Raw genomic sequence first — 23,554 nt, forward strand, 5'->3', positions numbered from 1 at the left:
GAACTCAGAGTGATGAAACTCAGAACCTTGGAGAACTCAGAGTGACGAAAAATCCTCCTTTTTTTTTTTTTTTTTTTTTTTTTTTTTGAGACAGAGTCTCGCTCTGTCGCCCAGACTGGAGTGCAGTGGTGCGATCTCGGCTCACTGCAAGCTCCGCCTCCCGGGTTCACGCCATTCTCCTGCCTCAGCCTCCGGAGTAGCTGGGACTACAGGCGCCCGCCACCACGCCCAGCTAATTTCTTTTTGTATTTTTTAGTAGAGACGGGGTTTCACCGTGTTAGCCAGGATGGTCTCGATCTCCTGACCTCGTGATCCGCCCGCCTCGGCCTCCCAAAGTGCTAGGATTACAGGCTTGAGCCACCGTGCCCGGCAAAATCCTCCTTTATGTTAATCTGAAATCTACCTCCCAGGAACCTCCTACCCTGACCCTGGTTTTGACTTCGAAGCCACAAGAAGCAAACCCAAAGTCTTGCTTTCAAAAGTCAGTGTTTACTTTTCATAGGCCTCTCTTGGCACAAAGGTGCAGGGAGGATGGTCTCAGGCTGCTGGCCTGGCTTCTGGGCCAGGTGCTTCAGAAGATGCAGGTGCAGCCCACGGCGATGGTCTCCATGACCGCACGCTGGCGGCAAGGCCCTGTGCGGGGCGGTGGCGGGCAGAGGCGGCGGCGCACAGGCACCTGGCTGAACACCGGCACGCTTACCATGCTGCGGTCCTCCTGCATGGTGAAGGGGTTCACACAGCCCAGACACAGGCACCGTGCCTCCGGCAGGTCTGCGGGAATACGGCTGGGGTCGTGGTTGATGCTGTAGGGAGCAGGAGAAAGAGCAGAGCGGAAGGTGATCAAGAAAGGGCCAGTCATCACCCATACCCCACACACCTGCCTTTCCTAATCAAAGTTTTAATTTCCACAGCAAGACTGTGTTGGGCTGGAGGAAAGGCAGTAATCAACTCCGTGTTCCACATGAGGAAACTGAAGATCATGGAAGGCAAGTTGAGAGCCCCAAGGTTATCCAGCTTCAAGGTCACCAGTCACCCAGCTTCCTTCTTTCATGCAGCCAGATGCCCACCCCAGTACTAGGTTATGCTGTGGGGATCGTGAAGTAGCCTAAGGCCTCCCTCTGCTTGCCCCACCCCCACTGTGTTTATATTGTTGGGAAACTTAATCCACGGAAATAAAATGTGGATTATTTTTATTGATGCCTAATTTCCACTGGCAAGGAAGTCAGGAGGTCTGGGTTCTATTCTGACTTAATCTCCATTTATTCAACAGTTACATGCTCACCACATGAGCAGTTCTGTCCTAGATTTTAGGTGTTCACTGATGAACAAAGCAGGCAAGTTCCCTCCTGGTGCTCTCATGGAGCCTCGCATACAGGGACTTGCTTTGTGACTTCGTTTCTGCACCTCAGTTTCCCCATCTACTAAATACGGGACAAGGAAGTGGGTGAACTGGACCTGTGGACATACAGCATTAGCATCACCTTATGCTTGGGAGCTTGCTAGAAATGCAGAATCTCCTAAATCTGAAGCTGCATTGTTTTTGTCAGATCCCTGAGTGATGCATGAGCACAGTCAGATGTGAAAAGCTCCATTCTAGAGGATCTTTACCGACCCTTCCAATGGTCACATTCTGCAGCTGCGCTGTTCAATGCAGTAGCCACTAGTTTCATGTGTCAAATTAATTAGGCTGGGCATGGTGGCTCACGCCTGTAATCTCAGCACTTTGGGAGGCCAAGGCAGGTGGATTGCTTGAGCTTAGGAGTGTGAGACCAGCCTGGGCAACATAGTGAGATCCTGTCTCTGCAAAAAATAAAAAAATTAGCCAGGTATGCGGGTGTATGCCTGTGGTCCCAGCTACTTGGGAGGCTGAGGTGGAAAGATTGCTTGAGCCCAGGAGGCAGAGGCTGCAGTGAGCTGAGACCATGCCACTGTCCTCCAGCCTGGGTGACAGAGTGAGACCCTGTCTCAAACAAAAAATAAAAAAATCAAAGTTCATCCCTCAGTCACAGTAGCCACATGTCAAGTACTCAGTAGGCGCATGAGGCTAGTGGCTACCGTACTGGCTTCACATCATCACAGAAAGTTCTGATGAACAGTGCTATTCTAGAGTCTCAGGGTGTATGTCATGTGGCTGAAAAATCTCTGGCCTGGGTTTGTGAGTGAGGACCTCAGGGTCAACCCATTCCTTCATCTTTGGTCCTTTCTGTGGGTTAGGCACTGAGCAAGGAAGCGGAGCTACAACCAAGAGAGGACGCTGCTGCCATCGTTATCCAGGGCAGCGGGTCTTGATTCCCACATCACAGCCTGCTGTGCGCCCTGACCACGTGGAGCTATAAGAAATAGTACTTTCTGGGCCTCGCTGCTGGAGGTTTGGATTGGGCGTGGGAATCCCTAGGTGATTCTGATGCCGGCACTGGGAAGGCCCAGGTCCAGCATGAGACACTGCATGGAAGTGCCACACCTTAGAAGGGCGTCAGAGGCCCACCGAGCAGAGGAAGTGACATCTGGGGAAAGCCTTGCAGGCACTTCCACGGAGACTCGAAGAACAATAAGGGCAGTGCTCTGCATGGATATCTCATTTAATAAGACTCTGAAGTAGGTACTACTATTGCCTCCATTTACATTGAGGAAACTGAGGCCCAGAAAGGCTAATCCATTTGCCCAAAGCCTCACAGGCGAGTAAGAGGCAGAGCTAGGATCCGAACCCAAGCACCCAGACCTCTGAATCTGAGATCTTAACCATTACAATGACTGGGGCATGGGAAAGGCCCCCACCCCCAAAGACAGCTTGCCACCACTGCCCAGCCTACCTGTAACCCCAGGGAGACAGGCTCCTCTTGTTGGACATCCACAGCTGCAAGTTGACCTCACACTTCCTCTTGGCCAGCTCCGAGCTGTTCCTCAGCTGGGCCACCATCTCCTCAATGTTCCTCTCATACTCTTCCATGCGGGCGTACGGTTTCACCCGTGACACCAGGTCCAGTGGCACCTGGTGAGGGCCAGGGGCCAGTGGCCCAGACCGCCCTTGCCCCTTCCTCTTGCTTTTGGTGCTCCTGGGCTGGCCCAGCCCCAGGAAGATGGAAATGGTAAGAAGGAACAGCTGGGGAGGAAAGCCACAGGTCAAAGGTGGGAGAGCCAAGTCTCTTTCTGGGCCAAGACTTGGGATCCATGGTCCTTTCCCATTGCTCTTAGGGGTCTCCCAGGCTCAAGTCTGACTCTGCCCACCATCCCCCAGCTCTCCCTCCTCAGATTACCCCGTTTCCTCTCTCTTGTGTGCTCCAGCCTCTGGTCTTCTCTCAGTCTTACTCTCAGCATGCTCCCTCCTGCCACACGGACTTTGCACTGCCTCTGCCTGCAGCATTCTGCCTCTTCACCTCCTGGACACCTTCCCACCCCTCGTGTGTCAGCTTCAGCGCCGCTTTCTTAGGGATGTCTCTGGACTTTCTTGGGCTCTCATAACCCACACGCCTCTTGCATGACTTCAGTCTTATAGTTTGTATGTACGATTCTTTTATGTGTCTGCCCCCAACTCAGCATGGACTCCGTGGGGGCATGTGTCTGTTTCCACACACTGTCGTATCCCCCGTGTCTGCGTGGTACATTCAGTGAACACTCGCTGAGTAAATGAATGGCTGTCCCCATCACTGCCCTTCTGTCATTTATGTCTGAGAAGGAAGACAGTGAACAAGAAGACAAACACTCAGGTCTCACTAGCGACAAGTCCAGGATGGGCCCGTTCAGGGTGTGGCTGGAGAAGAGTGGGGCCTCCTGCTTAGCTGTGCTGGGACAATGGCCTGGGAAACTTTTCTGGGTAAGGGACTTGTCAGGTGAGGCATGGCAGGCATGGGCTGAGGGAGTTGAAGTATTACAGGGGTGGGAGGGGTGGGTTGGGGGAAGATGAGAGAGGAGGTTTGAACTGGTTAAGAACTTTGCTGAGGCTAGGCACAGTGGCTTACGCCTGTAATCCCAGCACTTTGGGAGGCCGAGGCAGGTGGATCACAAGGTCAGGAGATCAAGACCATCCTGGCTAACACGGTGAAACTCCGTCTCTACTAAAAATACAAAAACACTAGCCAGGCGTGGTGGCGGGTGCCTGTAGTCCCAGCTACTCGGGAGGCTGAGGCGTGAATGGCGTGAACCTGGGAGGCGGAGCTTGCAGTGAGCAGAGATTGCGCCACTGCACTCCAGCCTGGGCAACAGAGCGAGACTCCGTCTAGAGAGAAGGAAGGAAGGGAGGGAGGGAGGAAGGAAGGAAGGAAGGAGAAAGGAAAGAAAGAAAGAAAGAAAAGAAAGAAAGAAAGAAAAAAGAGAAAGGGAAAAGAGAAAGAAAGAAAAAAGAAAAGGAAAGAAAGAAAAAGAGAGAAAGAAAACCTTTGCTGAATGGAATGGAATGTTGATTAGGAGTGAGTGGGAGGAAGAGATGAGATGAAGTTGGGAAGATGGGCAAGTTGTGGGCTAAGGACGTCCTGTCCACCTGCACTGCCCTCCTCCCCTGAGCCTTCCCTCTTCCAGTCATCCCCCAAGCCCTCCTCACACATACACACCCCACCCATTGCCATCCACTTCTCCCTCCCAGCACCAGAGCATCAGGAAAGCCTTTGGCTCACAAGGAAGAGGACTCAGGCCCGGCAGAACCCAGACTCCCCAGGAATCCAGAGAGAGAAGGGACAGTGCCTGCGTGTGAGACAGAGGTCCCAGGATGGAGGCACCTCTGACTCCTCCTAAATTGAGATAGGCTCCATATGTTCCCTCTATGCCTCAGCTCACAGCCCCACAGCCCTATGGCCCATGCCTGCTTTATCCAGGCTACCCAGCAAGTCTTGACTCTAGGAAACAAGTTTCAGCAGAGCCCCTCTTAGCAGAGGTATTTGCTGGCACAAAATCTGCAACAGAGATTCCAGTTGCTAAATTCTTCCTTTTTGGTCCTAGATTCTAGTGCAGAAAAAATGTCTCCCTAACAATAGGCTCTCTCATCAGAGTTTCTCACAGGGCATTCTTAAACTCTGGCTCTCCACTCGGAGAAACATTCAATAGAATCAAAGTCCCCCTCCCTCACTCTCCAGATGGGACTCTGAGAAATAGAAGGACTTGCCCAAGGTCACACAGCCAGGACCTCAGAAGCCAGGTCTGTTTGGAAAAACCCCGCTGACTGAGTTTGCCGGGATCTCCCCAGACGCCTCTGGTCTGAAAAGGCTTCAGTGTGCCCCAGCTGAGCCCCGTTCAGGAGCCTGCACTGCTGGCCATGGCTACAGTGACCAGTCTCTGTTTCTTTCTAGTCCTGGGGGAGAAGACAGAGAAGTTGCCTCTGCAGATTCCAAACCAAACAGAGGCAGCCATTAATCAATAGGAAAGAAAAACTGACATATTCGGGCTCTAAAAAGGGGTGGGGGTGCGGCAGGGAAGCTCCACATACCAGGTTGTGAGGCCAGTCCATTCCGCCAAGCGGCAAGGTCAGCCTGCAGCTGCTGCCCGCCCGGAACCCCAGATGCCGCCGAGAAAATGGCAGCAGCAGGATGGAGCGAAGCAATTATAGCTCAACTGGGGGCTGCTGGGGGAGTGAGTGGGTGGGCTCGTCATCAGCTGGGAGCCTTGGGCCCCCAGCTGGCTGAGCCTAGCGCAGTGGCAGACAGTGAGGGGCGTGGGGGCAGGCCAGGAGCTGGGCTGAGGTGCCCAGGGGCTGTTGACCGAGGGACAATGCCCTGTGTGTCTGGTGGGGCTCTGGCTGGTGGCACCTCCGCCTGTGGCCTGCGGCTGGCCGCCCAGCCAGCACCCACAGGGCCAGCTAAGACAATCAGCTTCGTTTGCTTTGGGGATGGCAAGGGGTTGAGGGTGGAGGAGGGATGGGCCGTTGGTTGGTCAGGAGAGCAAATGTTCTCAAATTGTGCTGGCCAGAAGCGGGACACAGGCCCCATCTCCCAGGGAAACAGCCTCAGGCACTCCAGCCTCTGCCGGCCCCAGGTGAGTTCAGCAGCCCTAGGAGACCAAAGCCCAGCCCCTCTAGATCACAGTCAGGGAAACTGAGGCTGGAGCCAGAAAGGGACTTGTCACTATTAACAGTGAGTTAGAGGTGTCAGAGCTGTTATTCCCACCCTGTTCCCATCCAGGGTTCTATCCACCACCCCATGTTGTTTTTCTTGGGATATTTTCTGCACAATTTCAGCCTGCTGTGAACATATTTCTGAAGCTGTATGCCCTCACTCAGGCCAAGTTTCAGATCCATGAGGACTTATGGCTGACTATTCTGGCCTTCCTGACACAGCACTCTCCCTCCTGGGGTGGTCTCCACTCTCAGAGCCTGTGTGGCTACATGTGAGCTTCACTGTCAGCCACAGTTCCCTCCTCTGTAAAATGGTGGGTGTACCCAGAAATAGAAGGTGGCCTGGCCCATTCCCTCCTGAAATCTTTCTGAGCCTCAGTTCCCACCTCTCTAGAATGGGAAGAATCATGGCACCCTCTTAAAGCTGCTAGAAGGAATGAAGGAAATAACCTATGTTAAATAGCCGGCAACAGTACCTAGCGCATAGTAAGTGCTCAATAAACACTTAGCTGTTTATTATAGAGATTATTATAAAATAATTGTATAATGATTATTATAAACATTAGCTGTTCTAATTAGCATTAGAGGTAGCATGGTTCTCATTTCTCTACTGACTCTCCCTTCAACCCCCTCAGGTCCACCCTCCTGGCTGCTGAGAGAGGTCTAGGCCTCCAAGACTCAGGCCACAAGTTTGTGAGGTCAGATGACCCCAGGGTCAAAGGTCCTGGAATCACATGCTCAACTGACCAGCTCCTCTGGCCAGTGTCTCTCACCTCAAGTGAACAGCCCAGCCCGACGTGAGCGGGCACATCTACCCAGGGAGGTAGGAATGGCGGGAGGGAATGTGAGGAGGACAGAGGAGGGGCATTGTGAACAGAGACTGAGGATGGCCCTGTCGTGCTGAAGGCCGGTCTTGGCCATTTACAGGAATCGTCTGAGGGGAAGAACGCAGGGTGAGAGGCGCTCCTGAATGTCACAAGATTAATCTGTCCGGGGCAGGCTTCCACAGCATAACTGAGACGCTGGCTGGGGCTTCGAGCATGAGAGATGCCACCATATTTGGTCAAATACTAGATAGGGCTCTATTCTATCGTTGGAAACTCCAGAGGGAGGGGGACTCTGAAAATACCTCCTCAGGCAACAAGGGCCCCGCCCCCACCGCAGGCTGTCCCGGCCCCAGCCCCATCGGCGGGGCAGCCTGGCTGTGTTCTGCGCTGGCTCTCTGCACGCGTTCTGCTGTTGCTAGCAGTGGGGTCCCACAGACATGCAACTGGGGTGACCCTCCCATATCCACAGAACAGTGGCAAATTAAAAGATGGATCCTGGGGTATGGGAGACCCCTGAAACCAACACATTCTCCTTACCTGCTGGCAATACACACCCTTCACTTCTGCCTCCCCAAGCCAGGACTTACTTGTCAGCTTCCCCGCCTCCAGCTGCAGAGCTTGTACTTGAGATTTCAGGCTCCCGGCCCCAGAGATGCTGAAGTAGCGGCGCAAAAATCTGCATCTTAGCACGAGCCCAGTCTGAGCGACACGGGTCCTCACCCATCATCTGGCCCCCTCCTCCCACCCATTTCACTGCAAGGAGACTTGGGTAAGGGAGGGTCCTACCCCAGCTCGCACAGTGCGATTGTGCCAGAGCTGGGAGCAGAACTCCGTCTCCTAAGTCATTCATTGCTCTTCCTTCAGACTTTATACAAACAGCTCCGAGCCAGGCTGGGCCTCCTTGCTGGTCTGGCAGAGACCAAAGAGCCAGGCCAGTCCTTGTGGGGGCCCCAGATCCTTCACAGTGGGGAGGGGAGCTTTGGGGTCTCCTGGCAGATGCTGTGAGGAGTCAGGCATGGGCCCAGCAACAGTCATTGGTTTTCCCATTCCTGGCCATCTGAGACCAGGAGGGAGACCCTTTCTTCCAGCCTTGGTTTCTAGAAACCCCTGGAGGGTCATCTGCCCTTCTCGATGTCCTGAGTGTGCACCCAAGCAGGCTTGTGGTACCCAGCCCCAGGACTCAGTGCCAGGCCTGAGAGGGAGGCCCAGGAACTGGGCTTCCGGGGCTCCCACCCCACAAGCGAGGCTGGGGTCCTTGGGTCTTTACACGCAGAGGGTGGCCATCACACGTGAATGAAGGACTGGGCAGATGAGCTACAGGGGAAGGAGCAGTGGGTGGCCAATGTCTCACTCAGAGCCCTCTATGGCAGGCCCCGTCAGGAACAGTGCTGCACTCACCAGCAGGTGGCGCCACTAGAAAGCCAGCCAACCCTGAAAAATGTGCCAACCCTGAAAAATGTGCCGACCCTGAGGGAACTTGCACTCTGCCACCTCTTTCTCCAGGAGCGGCCCGGGACCGAGAATGAGGGGATGGGGCGAGTGGGTGGGGCCCTGCGCCTGTGCCTGGCTTCCAGAGTGACCCTTTTGTTGATGAGGACCAGAGCCTAGGAGACATCAGAGCCGGCCAGGAATGACACAGCCGGCCAGGAGTCGGGTGGGGGCTTCTGTCTGCTGAGTGAGTGATTGCCTTTACTTTGAGCAGCTGCTGTGTGCCAGGCCTCAGGCATTTGGCACCTGGACACCTTAATTTACAGAAAATAACAGTAACAATAATAGCTGCTGCTTAATATCCACTTACTGACTGCCAGGCCCTAAGCTAAATCCTTCATGAAATCCTCCAAATAACACTGGGTGAGGTTCTAGTTTTATTCTGAATTACAGATGGGGAAACTGAGGCTCAGAGTGGTTAGTCACTTGCCCACAGTCACAGAAGATTCACAGCAAGTTTGTCTGACTCCTGCACACACTGCTCCCTGCGGTGGGGTAAGGAGAGGGGCGGCAGCCAGTGGTGGAGTGGGAATGTCCAGTTGGTCAGCTGGTCATTGAACACGGTCTATGATGGCCTCAGCCTTGACCCACGGCCTCAAACAACCTGAACCCAGTAGGTTCGGGTGCTCACTAGACCCATGCCCAAGCCCAAGTCATCAAGGGGATCCAAGCGCTACCAGGGGGGTTGTGGGGCACCCAACAGCATTCCTGGTATGTGAACTAAAATATTGATACATTGAATCAAACTGACTATAATACAGGGAGGCCATGCTGGGACAGAGGAGGAGGCCAGAGCAAAGGGATGTGGAGAAGGAGTGCAGCCGGGAGGGCAGAGGTCAGGCTCCACAGATGGGCTGGCCTGAGTTTCAGCCCTGCCCCTTCACCGCTGTGTCATCTTGGGAATGTTAATTGACTTCTCTGAGCCTTCGTTTCTTCTGCAAAGTGAAGATAATAATAACCTGGCTCTCAGTGGATTGTTGTGAGGATCAAATGAGATAATGCATGTTAAAGCGCTTAGCACAGTGCCTGGCAAAAGTAAGTACCCCATTAATGGTAGCTGCAACCGTCATTCCTACAGTTAAAACGAGTTTTGAGTTGGGCCTTCAAGAATGCTTCTAGTATGTTCCTAGGGAGGAAGGGCATTACGAAGTGGGGACACGGCTAGAACCAGCAGAAGAATGCAAAGGTGCCTATTCCAGTGGGTCCACCCTAGAGCGTTGGCAAGGCCAGGGGGACCGGAAGGATTTGGTCTAAGAACTTGCCCAAGTGAACCCAGTAAGATCAGGGAAGACGGGAACAGGCTAGCCGGCACCTTTGCTGGCTGCGGCCAGGAGGGTGCAGCCCCCTGGGGAGGTCCTGGCTCTCTTGCCATGCTGCCCTCCTCTCCCTCCCTGGTAGGAGTCCTTCTCGCAGGCCCATATTTGCACAAATGCCTGCCTCACTGCTCACTCCCGAGCCCCAGCCAAGAGGGGCTATTTTAAGATCCCTGGACGGGAACACAGTTGGTGGGAACAGCCCCAGCCAGCAAGCTCCCAGTTCTCAAAAAAGGGAAAGGCCTGGGTGAATGGGCGGCCCCTGGGGTGTGCAGAGGGGCTGCCACGTCGACATGACCCTCTGCCCAGGCCAGGTGCCAGCGTCTCCTCCCCACAGGGGGATGTCAAAGAAATGTGAGTTGGGGTAGGACTCCAAGAGGTGGTCTTGTTCACTGGTGACTGGGTCGCCTAGGCCTCTCTTCTGCACAGCATCCAGACTTGAAAACACCAAGTCTGTGTTTCTGGGTTGCAGACTGACTCTACACTGTGCCAAGTCTCTTGTTAGCACTCACCACCCTTAGGCCATCAGGGGTTGGGGATACCTCATCCAGCCCCTACCAGAGCGGGAACACTAAGTGCCTTTGCTGGGAACCATCAATCTAGGAATATCATTTCTGAGGATGCACAGTCCAGTTTTTAAAACTCTGGTTGTTGAAAATAATTATAATTATAAAAGCTTTCTTTTTTATTTTGCAGAAGCCCTCCTCCTGTGGGGAAAAGACTGCAGACTTCAGGCAATCGTGGTTGGACATTTGCCCTGCCCCTTATTATATGGTCATGTCCACCCCCCTCACTTCAGTGGGCCTCCGTTTCCTCATGGGGTTGTTAAAATGCATTAATCATTAAAATTATTGTTTGCCTGGTACATAATGGTACTTAATATTTGGCAAGTTTGGGCTGATATTTTCTAGTTTGGTTTGGTTTTATACGTGCCTGAGTTTGTTGTATAGTGTTTTTGTGGGTGTATGTGCTATTTTTGCTTTTTGATTATGAAGAGCTAGTATAGATTAATATTTAAAGCACAGACTTTGAACCAGAGTGCCCTGAACCTCATCCCTGCCACATAGCAGCTAAGTCACCTTGGGCAAGTGACCTAACCTCCCTGAGCCTATGTCCTTGAAAGGGAGGTGGGGAGTTAACAAGATTACGTGTGGCAAGTGCCTGGCACAGGGAATGGCCCTGCTATTATTTTGTCATATACATTGTTCTTAGTTCTTCCCAATCAGGTGGCACAGAGCAATTCTAGTAAGCTCAATTCTAGCACTTTCTAACTGCCAGAGAGTCCCAGAAATAAAATGGACTGCCCTGGAAAAGAGTGATCTATCAGCAGAGACCAGAAGACCAGCCAGGAGGCTCTGGAAGAGGAAGGAGTGGCCCAGGTGTGTGTTGCAGGCTGGAGGGGTTGTTGAGCCTTTTTTTTTTTTTTTTTTTTTTGAGATGGAGTCTCGCTCTGTAGCCCAGGCTGGAGTGCAGTGGCGTGATCTCGGCTCACTGCAACTTCTGCCTCCCAGGTCCCTGTTAAGCAATTCTCCTGCCTTAGCCTCCCAAGTAGCTGGGATTATAAGCATGTGCCACCACGCCCAGCTAATTTTTGTATTTTTAGTAGAAATGGGATTTCACCATGTTGGCCAGGCTGGTCTTAAATTCCTGACCTTACGATCTGCCCGCCTCGGCCTCCCAAAGTGCTGGAATTACAGGCGTGAGCCACCGTACGTGGCCGGTTTTTGAGCTTTTAAAGTTCCCTTCCAGCCTTGAGAGGTCCAGAGCTGATGTCCAAGACCCCAGGCTCCCATGTGGGGCTGTCAGGCCTGCTGTAACTCACCCAGACCTGGGACAGGAAGGAGTGCAAGAGAGCCTGTGGGGGACATGGAATAAACAGCCTGTCTCCAGGGCAGACAGAGGCGCCAGGCCCCCTGCCCACTGGAGTGTCCTCCCCTCAGTCCCGCGGGATGTTTATCCTCTGCTCAGAGTTTACAGGACGTCTGGATTCACAAGATCCGGAATTCTGACTTTTCCCCCAAAGCTGTCAACCCCTCCTCTGGCTGGGTGGGTCTGAGTCTGTTTTGGGTGGAAGGCCCCAGCCCTGCCCTCAGCAGAAGCAGGAAACAGGTACAGAACAAGAAATGTCCTCTTCAGCCCCCGAGAGCCACTCCTGGCAGAGGAAAAGGCCACATCTGTGGGGGCGTGAGAAGAAAACAGTCAACGTCTCCCAGCGGCTGCGTAGGGAGAGGAGTGCTGGGGGCTCATGGGCTGCAGGGGCTCATGGATGGGGCAGAAAGGACTTCTTTTGCAGGTTGGGTTCAAAGGTCTGCACCCCAAACATTAAGCTACAAACCGATGGTACTTATCAAAGTCTGCCTTGCATATTGGCCTCTGTTACTGGGTCAGAGACCGCTGTTTTTATTGTGGTTGTTTTGGTGCATTGTGTGAGTGCGAATTTGTGGGTGGTATCTTGTATGGGTGTGTTTTGTTATTGTTTTAAGAGCCATCAGGTAAGAGCTGCTTATAGACAGGATGAATGTCGTCCTCTCAGATGCTGCTCTCTGCACCTGGCTCAGGGAGCTGGGGGCCAGCTTGCGATTAGGGCAGGATTAGCAGAAGAATGTCCTGAGAGCTACACACAACATAACACTTAGAGCACAGGCAGCAACTCTGAGACACATCACATCACCCTTGATGGCCATAGCCAAGGCCTCTATCCTCATCCTCCTGACTCCTAGAAAACTCACAGGCTTAAATCTCCCCCTGGCCTCCCTGCAGAAGCTTATCTCTGTGGCCTGAACTCTTAGGGGGCAATGTTGAGAAGCTGCTTCCGGTGGAGGTTTAAATATCTGGCCTAGGATGTTCTGTAAGTTTCTGTGAGCTGTGACCTTCAAGGAATTAGCCTATGGACAATGAAGAGCCTTTGAGAGTTATTGAGGAAGGTTCATTCCATTCATTGCACAAATATATATTGAATATCTACTATGTGCCAGGCACTGGGGACATAGTGGTGAACAACTAAAACAGTTCTTGTGTCACCAGGCTGGAGTGCATGGCGGTACAATCTTGGCTCACTGCAACCTCCGCCTCCCGGGTTCAAGTGATTCTCATGCCTCAGCCTTCCGAGTAGCTGAGGTTACAGGCGTGCACCACCATGCCTGGCTAATTTTTGAATTTTTAGTACAGATAGCATTTCACCATGTTGACCAGGCTGGTCTTGAACTCCTGACATCAAGTGATCTACCCGCCACAGCATCCCAAAGTGCTGGAATTAGACATGAGCCACTGTGCCTGGCCTATTCCCGAACTTATGTTCTAATGCAGGATGGGGCTCTAACAATATCAATATTTTAGGACAAGCCTACAGCTGAGGGGTTCTTGCTGGGCCCCTCTCCTCTCAGTCCTGTGCACCTCCTGCATGCATGGGGAACTGCTGGATCTTCTGGGAAGCCCATGACCTCAGCCCTCAGGGCATGTGGAGGAAGGTACAACGTCTCCAGAATGTGAAATCTTGCCAAATTTCCACTGGAAGGTCAGTTCTCATAAATATTGTGAGGAAAGAGGAAGAAATGGCTAGTGTGGAATCTGACCATTTCCAAAGTCTGGTTCCCAGGAAATAAGCCTCGGTAATTGCTCTAATGTGAGAAGGCAGCTTCAGGGTTTATGGCTGTGGGAGATGGAAGGCATCCAGCCAAGGACCCATGCAGATGCTGATGACAATTGCATGATGGTAACAGGGTTACCCCTGAAGCATTCTACAATTTGAAAAACACTTTTAGCCCAGGCGCCATGGCTTATGCTTGTCATTTCAACAGTTTGAGAGGCCGAGGCAGTAGAATTGCTTGAGGTCAGGAGTTCAAGACCAGTTCTGGCAACATAGCGAGATCCTTGTCTCTACAAAAAATAATTTAAAAATTAGCCAGACATGGTGGCATGCATCTGTAGTCCCAGCTATCCAGGAGGCTGAGAGGCAAGAGGATCACTTGATCCCCGTAGGTCAAGGCTGCAGTGAGCCGAGATCACACCACAGCACTCCAGCCTGGGTGACAAAGCATGATCCTGTCTCAAAAAAAAAAAAAGAACACTTGTATATCCATGACTTTATTTACTTCCTGGATCAACACATGAATGTAAATATTTCACAGAAGAAGCTGAGGCACAGGGAAAAGAAGTAACCTGTCTATAGCCATACAGTGAGGAGACAAGGGACAGAGCTTGGGATGAAAGTTGAGCCCCTGAGGTCCCTTTAACCTCAGCTACCCTAACCTTTGCCCCAGCTTAGGGAAAGTGAATGAGCACTGGAACCAGCAGTGGTTAGAGGTGGGTGCCTGTCATTAGGCAGCAGACGCAGAGCACCAAAGGCTATCCAAGTTATTTCTACCATGATCAGCTATGCTTTATGGAGAAATCTACATTGGAGAAAAATGTGTCTGGTGAGAGGGCTCCATGCCAGAGGGATAAGTTTTCTGAGTAAGCTCTGGAGAGAATTCAGGGGTCAGGCTGACCCTGATCTTTCTCTCCCCAGCAGTGTGCTCTTAGAAAAACCTAGGATTGTTCAGCCCTTCAGTCTGGCCAACACATGGCTATGTTCATAAATTCTTGTCTTCCATATTGGGATTCCCTTGTATTTTATCCCATTATCTCAACCACAGAGCTAGCTCTGACCCTGGCATTCCAGAATTACCTACAAATCTTCTCATTTTTTAGTCAGTTTCTTAGACTCTCAAGTTCAACAGGACCATCAGGCTTCTCAATGATACTATCGTATGTGCTCCCCAGCCTTTTATTAGTTGTTTTAAATGTCTGTCTCCCTGCTTCTGCCATCTGCTGACTGCAAACTGGCTTTTTGCAAATATACAGAGCAAAACTGTTCCCTCTGCCCTAAGGCAAGCAGTATCAGTCAGTATAGGCCAAGTTGCACTGCAGTAACAAGCAACCCCCAAATCTAAGAGGCTCAGCGCAGCAGAAGTGTCCTTATCACCTATGCTACATAGCCTGTGCAGGCTCGCAGGGCATGCTGTGCTTATCAGAATCATGCAGGGACATGGCGATGGATGCTTCATCACAACATGCTTCCACAAGTGCCAAAACAGAGTCAGAGGTCTGTAGACAACAGATCTGCAGAGGTCAAAAATCAGGCTCTGGAGTCTCTGTTCCAGCCACATATTTCCTTTGAGCAAATTCATCTCCTTAACTGTCAGTTTCTCATCTATTAAATGAGGACAATGAAAAAGTACTGACTTCACAGGTTTGCTATGAGGCTGAGAGGATGGGTGTAAGCCCATAACATAAAGTCTGGCTCACAGGAAGAACTCAATAAATGTCAGCTGATAGGAAGTTGGCAGAATATTCTGTTCACTTAATTGTGGCTACCATCTCTAGAGAGAACAACCCTGGTTCTTTCCACTGTTCCTTGCTTTAACCAGTTTAATTTCTTTGAAGAGTTAAGGAATCGTCTCTTCCTAATTGTCATTTTCGTATTATTTTTGACGCATTTTTATCCCATCAGAGAGATTCAAAGCTGAGGCAGAAAAAGGTAACCCCAAACTAGATTTATCCCGTTCAACTTTCATTACCAAGTCTTTCTGAGAAGTCCAAAGAAGGAAGATCAAATTTGGAAAAGAATCTTTGCTTGATATAAAACTCAATGGCAGATAGACAGAGAAATCAAACTGGAACGTCAGAATTGGAGGGGACTTTTAGAACGAGACCCATCCTCTCCTCTCTTTTACAGATGGGAAAACAGAAGTCCAGAGAGGAAAATAGACCGATACAGTGTCACGCCGCAATTCAGTGTCAGAGTTGGGACCAGAATCTACTTCCTTTAATCCCAGCCATGGGGCTTTCCATGTACTACATAAGAGGACAACATTCTTCAGCACTGGGATGGGGGAGGAGGGGATCTCCTGGAATTATGGCTTGTCCTCATTTCACAGAGTTGTACTCCAGCAGAGCTGTAAAGTTAAGAGTCCTATAAACATTACCTTATTAAGGCTTCTTGGAAACCCAAGGTCACAACTCCTCTGGATCATGGGACATGAGCTGAGCATCCAGTGAACAAACAGATGGTAATGTTACATTTTTCACTTCGTTAATGCAACCTGGCTTCTAATTATAGGATTTGTTTAACGGTCCTGGGTGGTTTATGAAGGCTTGGAGTCAGCCTGCAGTCCTGAGGGTGGCTGAGGAGTATCAGACCAGGAGACGCACGCAGGGGTTGGGGCCTCAAGGCAGGGAGGGGAGACGAGGACAAACAGAGTCAACTTCAGCCAAGGCCTGGAAGAGGATATTTAAGTAATTTTCCCTAATCTAACCGAGCTGCTCCCAGTTGGAAATCATTTCTAATAACGTCTGTGGTGCCGTAACCCTTTCATACATGGGTGGTGAATATGCATTTGTTCTATGGGAATTAGGTGAAATAATTATCATATTACTCTAGTCATCCATGTCAAATTGAATTCCCCTGCAATGGTGGTGACCAATGCAGTGACCCCCTCCCTGTCCCTGGGGAAAGATGGCTCAGGGGCCTGGCTCCATCTCTTTGTCTGTCACTATAGTTAAGCTCATGATCTAAGGAGGCAACAGGTGGAGACTGGTCGGGGGCAGAATGGGATCATTATGGAGATGAAAGGCTTCCAGCCTCATGCAGCCAATCTGGGATACAAGGGTCTTGTGAAGACTCTCCCACGCCCAGATGCTTAAGGTCCAGCCCAGCTACCACATAGTCACATCCCTCTCCTCATTCAGGGCTCTGTTGCAAGCTCAGCCTGGGCCCCCACTGCTTAAGGAAACCCCCCCAAAACCCTCGTCATGTCCCAAGTTTTCCAAATCTCACAGAACCTCCATTCCTGAGTTAGTACACACACACACACACACACACACACATACACACACACGCACAGAAATCCACAAGGCCCTCTAAGTCCCTTCACCAACCCAGCTCCGTAAACGCTTAAAGCTAGGTAAGTGATTTCCAATGTAGGGTGTCATTTGAGGCTTAGGAAGACTATCAGGTCTTCTATTTTTACCTCTGTCTTTTCTCATTTCTAATTTTTATTTGTGTTAAAGAAACATATTAGTATAATAGCACCTTGTAGAATTTATAAATAAAGATTCATTTTTAAAAATAACATTAAATTAAAAAAATTTTAATAAACTGTTATTTATTGTTAGGGGTTTATGATAAAAAAGGATTGGGACCCCTGGACCAGGATTTTGTTTTTTTATGGGGAGTTTTTTCTTTGTGTTTTTTTGTTTTGTTTTTTCTTTGAGAGAGTCTGATTCTGTTGCCCAGGTTGGAACACAATGACGCTATCTCAGCTCACTGCAACCTCCACCTCCCGGGTTCAAGTGATTCTCCCACCTCAGCCTCCTGAGTAGCTGGGATTACAGGCACCTGCTATCATCCCCGGCTAATTTTTGTATTTTTATAGAGATGGGATTTCACCATGTTGGCCAGACTGGTCTTGAACTCCTGACCTCAGGTAATCTGCCCATCTTGGCCTCCCAGACTGCTGGGATTACAGTACAGGAGTGAGCCACTGCTCCCAGCGTTGGACCAGGATTTTGAACTCAAAGCCTCTTAACCCTGGGTGGGATGGTCCCAGCCTGTCGGGACTGGGAAGAGCAGGGAGAAAGACACCCAGGCTTAGAGGCACAGAGAACCTCGGCCACGGGGGTGTCACCAAGTGACTGTCTGCCCCAGGCAAAGTTTCTATCCTTTAACACCAAGATAAAATGGCTTCAGCTCCCAACCCACACCATCAGAGAGTGCAGGGAATTCTTCCCAATTTTAGAGTTTTAGGGGGCTTAAGTTTCTGCTAAAGTAGTCCTTGGCACAGCCTGCTGTTTCACGGCACTGGCTCCCGATTGGGGCTCCTGTCTCCGAGGCTACTACCCATTCCCCCACCCACTGGGCCCCCTAAGCACCTCTCCTTCATCTCCCAAGTGTCATTCCTGGGAATGCAATGCTGAAAGCATGTCAGGCCCATCACTGAGCTGTCAGTGGAGGAGGGCGACCGACCGGCGTGCAGTGGAGGAGGGCGACTGGCCGGTGTGCAGTGTGCAGTGGAGGAGGGCGACTGGCCGGTGTGCAGTGTGCAGTGGAGGAGGGCGACTGGCCGGTGTGCAGTGTGCAGTGGAGGAGGGCGACTGGCCGGTGTGCAGTGTGCAGTGGAGGAGGGCGACTGGCTGGTGTGCAGTGTGCAGTGTGCAGTGGAGGAGGGCGACTGGCTGGTGTGCAGTGAAGGAGAGTGACTGACCGGTGTGCACGACTTCACCATTGACTATAAGCTCTGCAAGCCTAAAGGTCACTATCATGACCCCAGGAACTTCTCATCGGCCTTGTCTCACATTAGTCCCCAGCCTCCTACAGTTCCCAGGCCTCCTCCTTCAAAGGATGTCCTCCTTTCTCCCCATGCCCTGCCCTCTTTCCCAGCTTCTCATCCCCTTGCTGTCTCTCCAAGGCTGCCTGGAGAAACTCAAAATTTCTGTGACACAGGCCTCTTGTACATTGCAGGTGGGAGTACACAATGGTTACAACCCACATGAGGGAGGTGGGTAACGGGATAGAGCAATATCTATGAGAATCACAAATGCGCAAGGAATTTGACCCAACAGTCAGTCTTCTATGCCTTTGTCCAACAGAGGCAGCCCCATGTGGAAATGACATGAAGACCAGGACAGGCTTTGCGCGTTGTTTGTAATCGCAAAGGACTTTTACATCTATCTTTTCTAATTTCTATCTTTTATTTGTGTTAAAGGAATCTATTAGCACAATAGCATCCTCAAAGTGCTCATCCTTATAGGAAGCGTTGCATGACTTATGGCACATCCATGCCGTGGAACCCTATCCAACCACTCAGAGAATGAGGTAGCCCTCAGTAGAATGATACACTCCAATAGCCAATAGCTGTTAGTAAGCAAATGAATAAGGTGCATAAGAATGTGAATAGTACACCCCAATCTGTACCCCAAAAATGCAGGGACTGTACATACGTATACTTGTAAGTGTATGTGCTTGTATTTGCATAGACTCTCTGGAAGTCTATATAAAAAGTTCAGAGTGATTTTCTCTGGGGAGGGGAATTAGGTTGATAAGGGGGTGGGGTTAGGAGGGAAGTTACTCTTCACAGAACACCCTGTGTACCTCTGTGATGGTGACAATGTATAGATATTGTCTATTCAAACAATAAATACTATTTTTAAATGAAAACATAAATTGCTGCTACCGTATGCTGTGGATCACTTCATTTTCTCTCTTTCTCTCCCTCTGGAGGCTGGGCCCAAGAGGCCTTACCTTTGAGTCAATAAGGTCACCTAGAAGTGAGTCATGTCTTACCCCTCTAAGGCTCAAACAGCCACAGTCTCTGCATCTGTGTACGTGTGTGTGTGCGTGTGTGTCTGTGTGTATGAGGAAGGGATTGTTTTCCCCTTTCCTTCCTCAGCAGCAAGTTACCTAACCCCTTTATTGTACAAATAGAAAAACTGAGGTCCAATCGTCCATCCAATGTCACCCAGTAAGTCATCCTCTGAGTGGCTCTGAATCAGCCTCTGGGCTTTGACTTAGGCTGTTCCCTTTGCTTCAGTGTCCTTCTCTGCCATTTTTACTCTTCAGGTCTCAGTGCATGGCTTCCAAGAAGCTTCCCAGATCCCCCAGTAGAAAATGAGATTTCAGCGTGCCCTATGCATCCCTGTGGCTCTGTACAAGTTAGCAATTGGCTCTTTACCAACCTGCCTTGCCCAACAGAGGGTGGACGTTCCCTGAAAGCAAGGACTTGGTCTTTGTCTCTGGAGCCCCAGGCCTAGTTCAGTGTGAAGCCTAGAACTTCAGTGTTTAAGACCTGAATAAATAAATGAATAAATGCATGAGTGCATTAATTCCTCCATCTTCCGAAACCCTCTTGTTTCACTGAACCCTCTCATATCACTTAACATTGTCTTCCTTATAATGTAATTATTTCTGGGCATATCTGCAGTGGACACCTTCTTCCTACCTCCCTCCCTCTCTTCCTCTCTTCCTCCCTTCCTTCCTTCTTTCCTTCCTTCCTCCAGAATGTATTCTCAGACAGACAGAGATTCTGAGAACATTATTTGAGCCTCCAGCCATACCTAAAGCTGAACTACCCATGGACTTTTCAGTCACATGAGCCAATGAACTCCACTTTGTTTTGAAGCCACTAAGAGTTGAGTTTCCATTCTTCTCTGAAAAAGAGTGTTGAGGAATGTAGTGAATTGGGAACTGATCATAATCCTACAAGACACAATGCCAAACACAATAACTCTGAATGTTGAAATCCTGAAAAATCAAAATCCTGAAAATAGAATTCTGAAAAAATCATTTAAAAATGCGTTAAAAGATATTTATTTATAGATTTAAAGGGAATTTAATTGAGAAACATATCAAAACATGTCAGGACACTTTACAGACCACTTTACACAGTAAGATAGGCAATAAAGACATACACATTTTTGCAAGATAAACACTCAGGTACACTAAAAACAGTCGCGCGAGTCTCACAGTTTTGCGCAGATGAACTGTGTTCATGAAGAAATAGGTCAAAAAGAGAAATGTACAAATGCATATCACTATGGTTGTTAATTGTGTGTGCCCAGCTTTCTAACTGTGGCCATCTGAAATACCATGACAAACAATCTAAGTCTTTTGACAAGATCAATAAAAAACTGCAATGGGTCACCACTGCAAATACAGTCACCCAAAGAACCGAGATCTTGAGAAATTTTATCTTTCACAAATGCACATGTACAAAAAGGACTTCTCTTCATTTATTGAGGAAGTTTCAATGCCTCTACATACACGCATTACGCTTACAAAGTCCACGTTGTGATAATGCACTTTTGTGGAGTCAGATTTGCAAAAACACATGAAACTAATTAGGATTCTTTAAAAGTCTTTGCAGAATTCCAGTATTGGAAATGATGTGAAGATGATATGAAAACTGTATTACAGGGATAGATTGTGGACAATTACACAGAGATAGTCCATAAGAGCTGGCCAACTTTCACAATCATTCACTATATTTTGAAGTCTTGCATGAAGATGAAAAGCTGTTTTGTTCTTTTAGCGTATGGCTCTGCTTGGAGAATACGTCACACTCATTTTCTACGTGGCGCTGCTCTTTCTGAAACTCCTCTGTGATTCTATATGCATAGCCATGAGCCTTCCCTATTAAATGTTCCCATCTTTTTTTTAACTTTTGTTTTAGGTTCAGGGGTACAGGTGCAAGTTTGTTATATAGGTAAATTTAGCATCACAGGGACTTTGTGTACAGATTATTTCATCACCCAAGTAGCAAGCATAATATCTGATAGATACATTTTTTTATCCTCTCCCTCCTCCTACCCTTCACCCTCAGGCAAGCCCCAGTGTTTGTTGTTCCCTTCTTTGTTTCCATGTGTTCTCAGTGTTTAGCTCCCACTTATAAGTGAGAACATGTGGTATTTGATTTTCTATTCCTGCATTAGTTCTCTTAAGATAATGACCTCCAGCTCCATCCATGTCGCTGCAAAGGACATGATCTCTGTTTTTTAATGGCTGCATAGTATTCCATGGTGTATATGGGCTACATTTCCTTTATCCAGTCTGCCATTGATGGGCATTTAGGTTGACACCATGTCTTTGCTACTGTGAGTAATGCTGCAGTGACACTGCAATGATGCATGTGTCTTTATAGAACTATTTATATTCCAAATTTTCCCATCTTCTGCACCATGTTTTTATGGTGTTTTTGGCTCACAGAAATTCATTCCACATCCACTCATATACAGACCACAGATGTGGTGGAAATAATGCTGGTGATTGAACAACAACACCATTATGTAAGTGTCTTCTTATCCTACTGTGCACATAATTACTTCTGAACCAGTCAGTGATTTCACTGGCTTCTTCAGGCAAATGCGACTTTAATTCATTAAACGCTCCTTAAATGTTATCAACTGGAAGGAATGCCAATGCAGTCAAATGACGCATTTTTATTTTTTAATTACTTTTTATTTTTATTCTTTTGAGAAGGAGTCTTGCTCTGTTGCCCAGGCTGGAGTGCAATGGTGCAATCTCAGCTCACTGCAACCTCTACCTCCCAGGTTGAAGCAATTCTCATACCTCAGCCTCCTGCGTAGCTGGGACTACAGGTATGTGCTACCATGCCCAGCTAATTTTTGTATTTTTATTACAGATGGGGTTTCACCATGTTGGCCAGGCTGGTCTTGAACTCCTGGCCTCAAGTGATCCATCTGCCTTGGCTTCCCAAAGCGCTGGCATTACAAGTACTGGGATTACTGGGCCACCACACCCGGCCCGCAGTTTTAAACTGAAGTTGTTGTTGTTGCCGTATCTTGTGGCCAATCCACTCATCTGAATTTTCTGCCAAATGCAGTGGGCTGAATGAAAAAACTAAACTGTATTGCTAAGACCTTGAAATTCACTTTTAGAAGCTTGATCACACCTAATTCCAAATCTGTCAGTATGGTTTGAGGATTCAGTTGAAACCCATTTTCTTTTGCAAAGTTCACAAAATCTTCAAATCAGTGTTGATAAAGTGCTTCACTTTTTCCAGTCATTAATATACACAGAAGCAGATACATTCCAGAAATTTCAGATCTAACAGGGACATGAATTGTATATAGTTGATCTTTTAAGAAAAACAAAAACAAAAACAAAAAAACAGGACATTTTGAAAGTGCCATTCATTGGCCAAAGTGAAGCATGTGCTAGTTTTTCTGTTAGATTTATAGTTAATATAAAAAGTCTATCTTCTTTAACAGTCAAACCCCTTATCGAGAATAGTTTGGCTGGGTGCAGTGGCTCTGTTATTTCAGCACTTCAGGAGGCTGAGGCAGGTAGAACGCTTGAGTCCAGGAGTTTGAGACCAGCCTGGGCAACATGGAGAAATCCCATCTCTACAAAAAATACAAAAAATGTAGCCAGGCTCAGTGGTGTATGCTTGTAGTTCCAGAAGGCAGAGGTGGGAGGATCACCTGAGCCTGGGAAGTTGAGGCTGCAGTGAGCCATGATCGCACCATTACACTCCAGCCTGGGTGACAGAGCGAAACCCTGACTCAAAAAAAATAAAAATAAAAGAAAGAATAGTTCACCATGTAATGTGCTTTGTAACACTGGAGGAAAAACACCTCGATATCAGCAAATGCCTTTGGTTCAGAAGGTCGCTGAACTGGTCGAACTCTTCTCATTCTCTGACGAAGGGCGTTTTTTTAAGGCAAGCATGGTGCTATATGGGAAGGGGAGAAGTTGTACCCAATTGAATAATTTGGCAGGAGAGCGTTCTTGTATTTTTCACCTGTGTCTTCACTTCTTTGATATTTGAAATACTCACCGCACTTGTACTTGGAGAGTGGTTATGGTCTACACATTCTGCAAGTGTATGTTGTCCATTTGAGTGGTTATTGCTCAGCCATTGCAATTAAGTGATATTCTGGCTTTTGCAGCACCAATAATAACTCATTTTTAAACTTTTTTTTTTTTTTTTTTTTTGAGATGGAGTTTTGCTTTCACCCAGGCTGGAGTACAGTGGTGTAATCTCTGCTCACTGCAACCTCCACTCCTTGGGTTCAAGCAATTCTCCCACCTCAGCCACCTGAGTAGCTGGGATTATAGGTGCCCGCCACCAGGCCTGGCTAATTTTTGTATTTTTAGTAGAGACAGGGTTTCGCCATGTTGGTCAGGCTGGTGTCAAACTTCTGACCTCAGGTGGTCCACCCGCCTTGGCCTCCCAAAGTGCTAGGATTACAGGCATGAGCCACCGCAGCTGGCCCATTTTTAAACTTTTATTTTTTACCTTAAGTAGCCTTGTACACTTCACTATCACAGCCTTTTTGTGAGGGAACAATTTCACAGATCTCTTTCATTGTGTTGTAAGAAACATAATGAA

At 48.9% G+C, this 23,554-nt stretch overlaps 1 protein-coding gene and 1 long non-coding RNA gene across 2 annotated transcripts; one reads left to right on the forward strand and one right to left on the reverse strand.

Annotated features, from left to right (window-relative positions):
• Positions 1–469: 469 nt before the first annotated feature.
• Positions 470–5,569, reverse strand: IL17B (interleukin 17B). Its single transcript, XM_015141220.3, has 3 exons — positions 5,414–5,569; positions 2,811–3,100; positions 470–803 (listed from the first exon to the last, which is right to left on the reverse strand). The coding sequence occupies exons 1-3, from the start codon at positions 5,432–5,434 to the stop codon at positions 572–574; spliced, it is 543 nt and encodes a 180-aa protein (XP_014996706.2). The 5' UTR covers positions 5,435–5,569; the 3' UTR covers positions 470–571.
• A 3,544-nt stretch (positions 5,570–9,113) lies between these two features.
• On the forward strand, positions 9,114–10,567 carry LOC144329580 (uncharacterized). The gene is made up of 2 exons (XR_013394946.1): positions 9,114–9,387; positions 10,362–10,567. It is a non-coding gene; the product is annotated as an uncharacterized LOC144329580 (long non-coding RNA).
• The last annotated feature ends 12,987 nt before the right edge of the window (positions 10,568–23,554 follow it).

Source organism: Macaca mulatta, chromosome 6, assembly GCF_049350105.2.
Source record: "Macaca mulatta isolate MMU2019108-1 chromosome 6, T2T-MMU8v2.0, whole genome shotgun sequence".
In the NCBI taxonomy this organism is placed as follows: Eukaryota; Metazoa; Chordata; class Mammalia; order Primates; family Cercopithecidae; genus Macaca; species Macaca mulatta.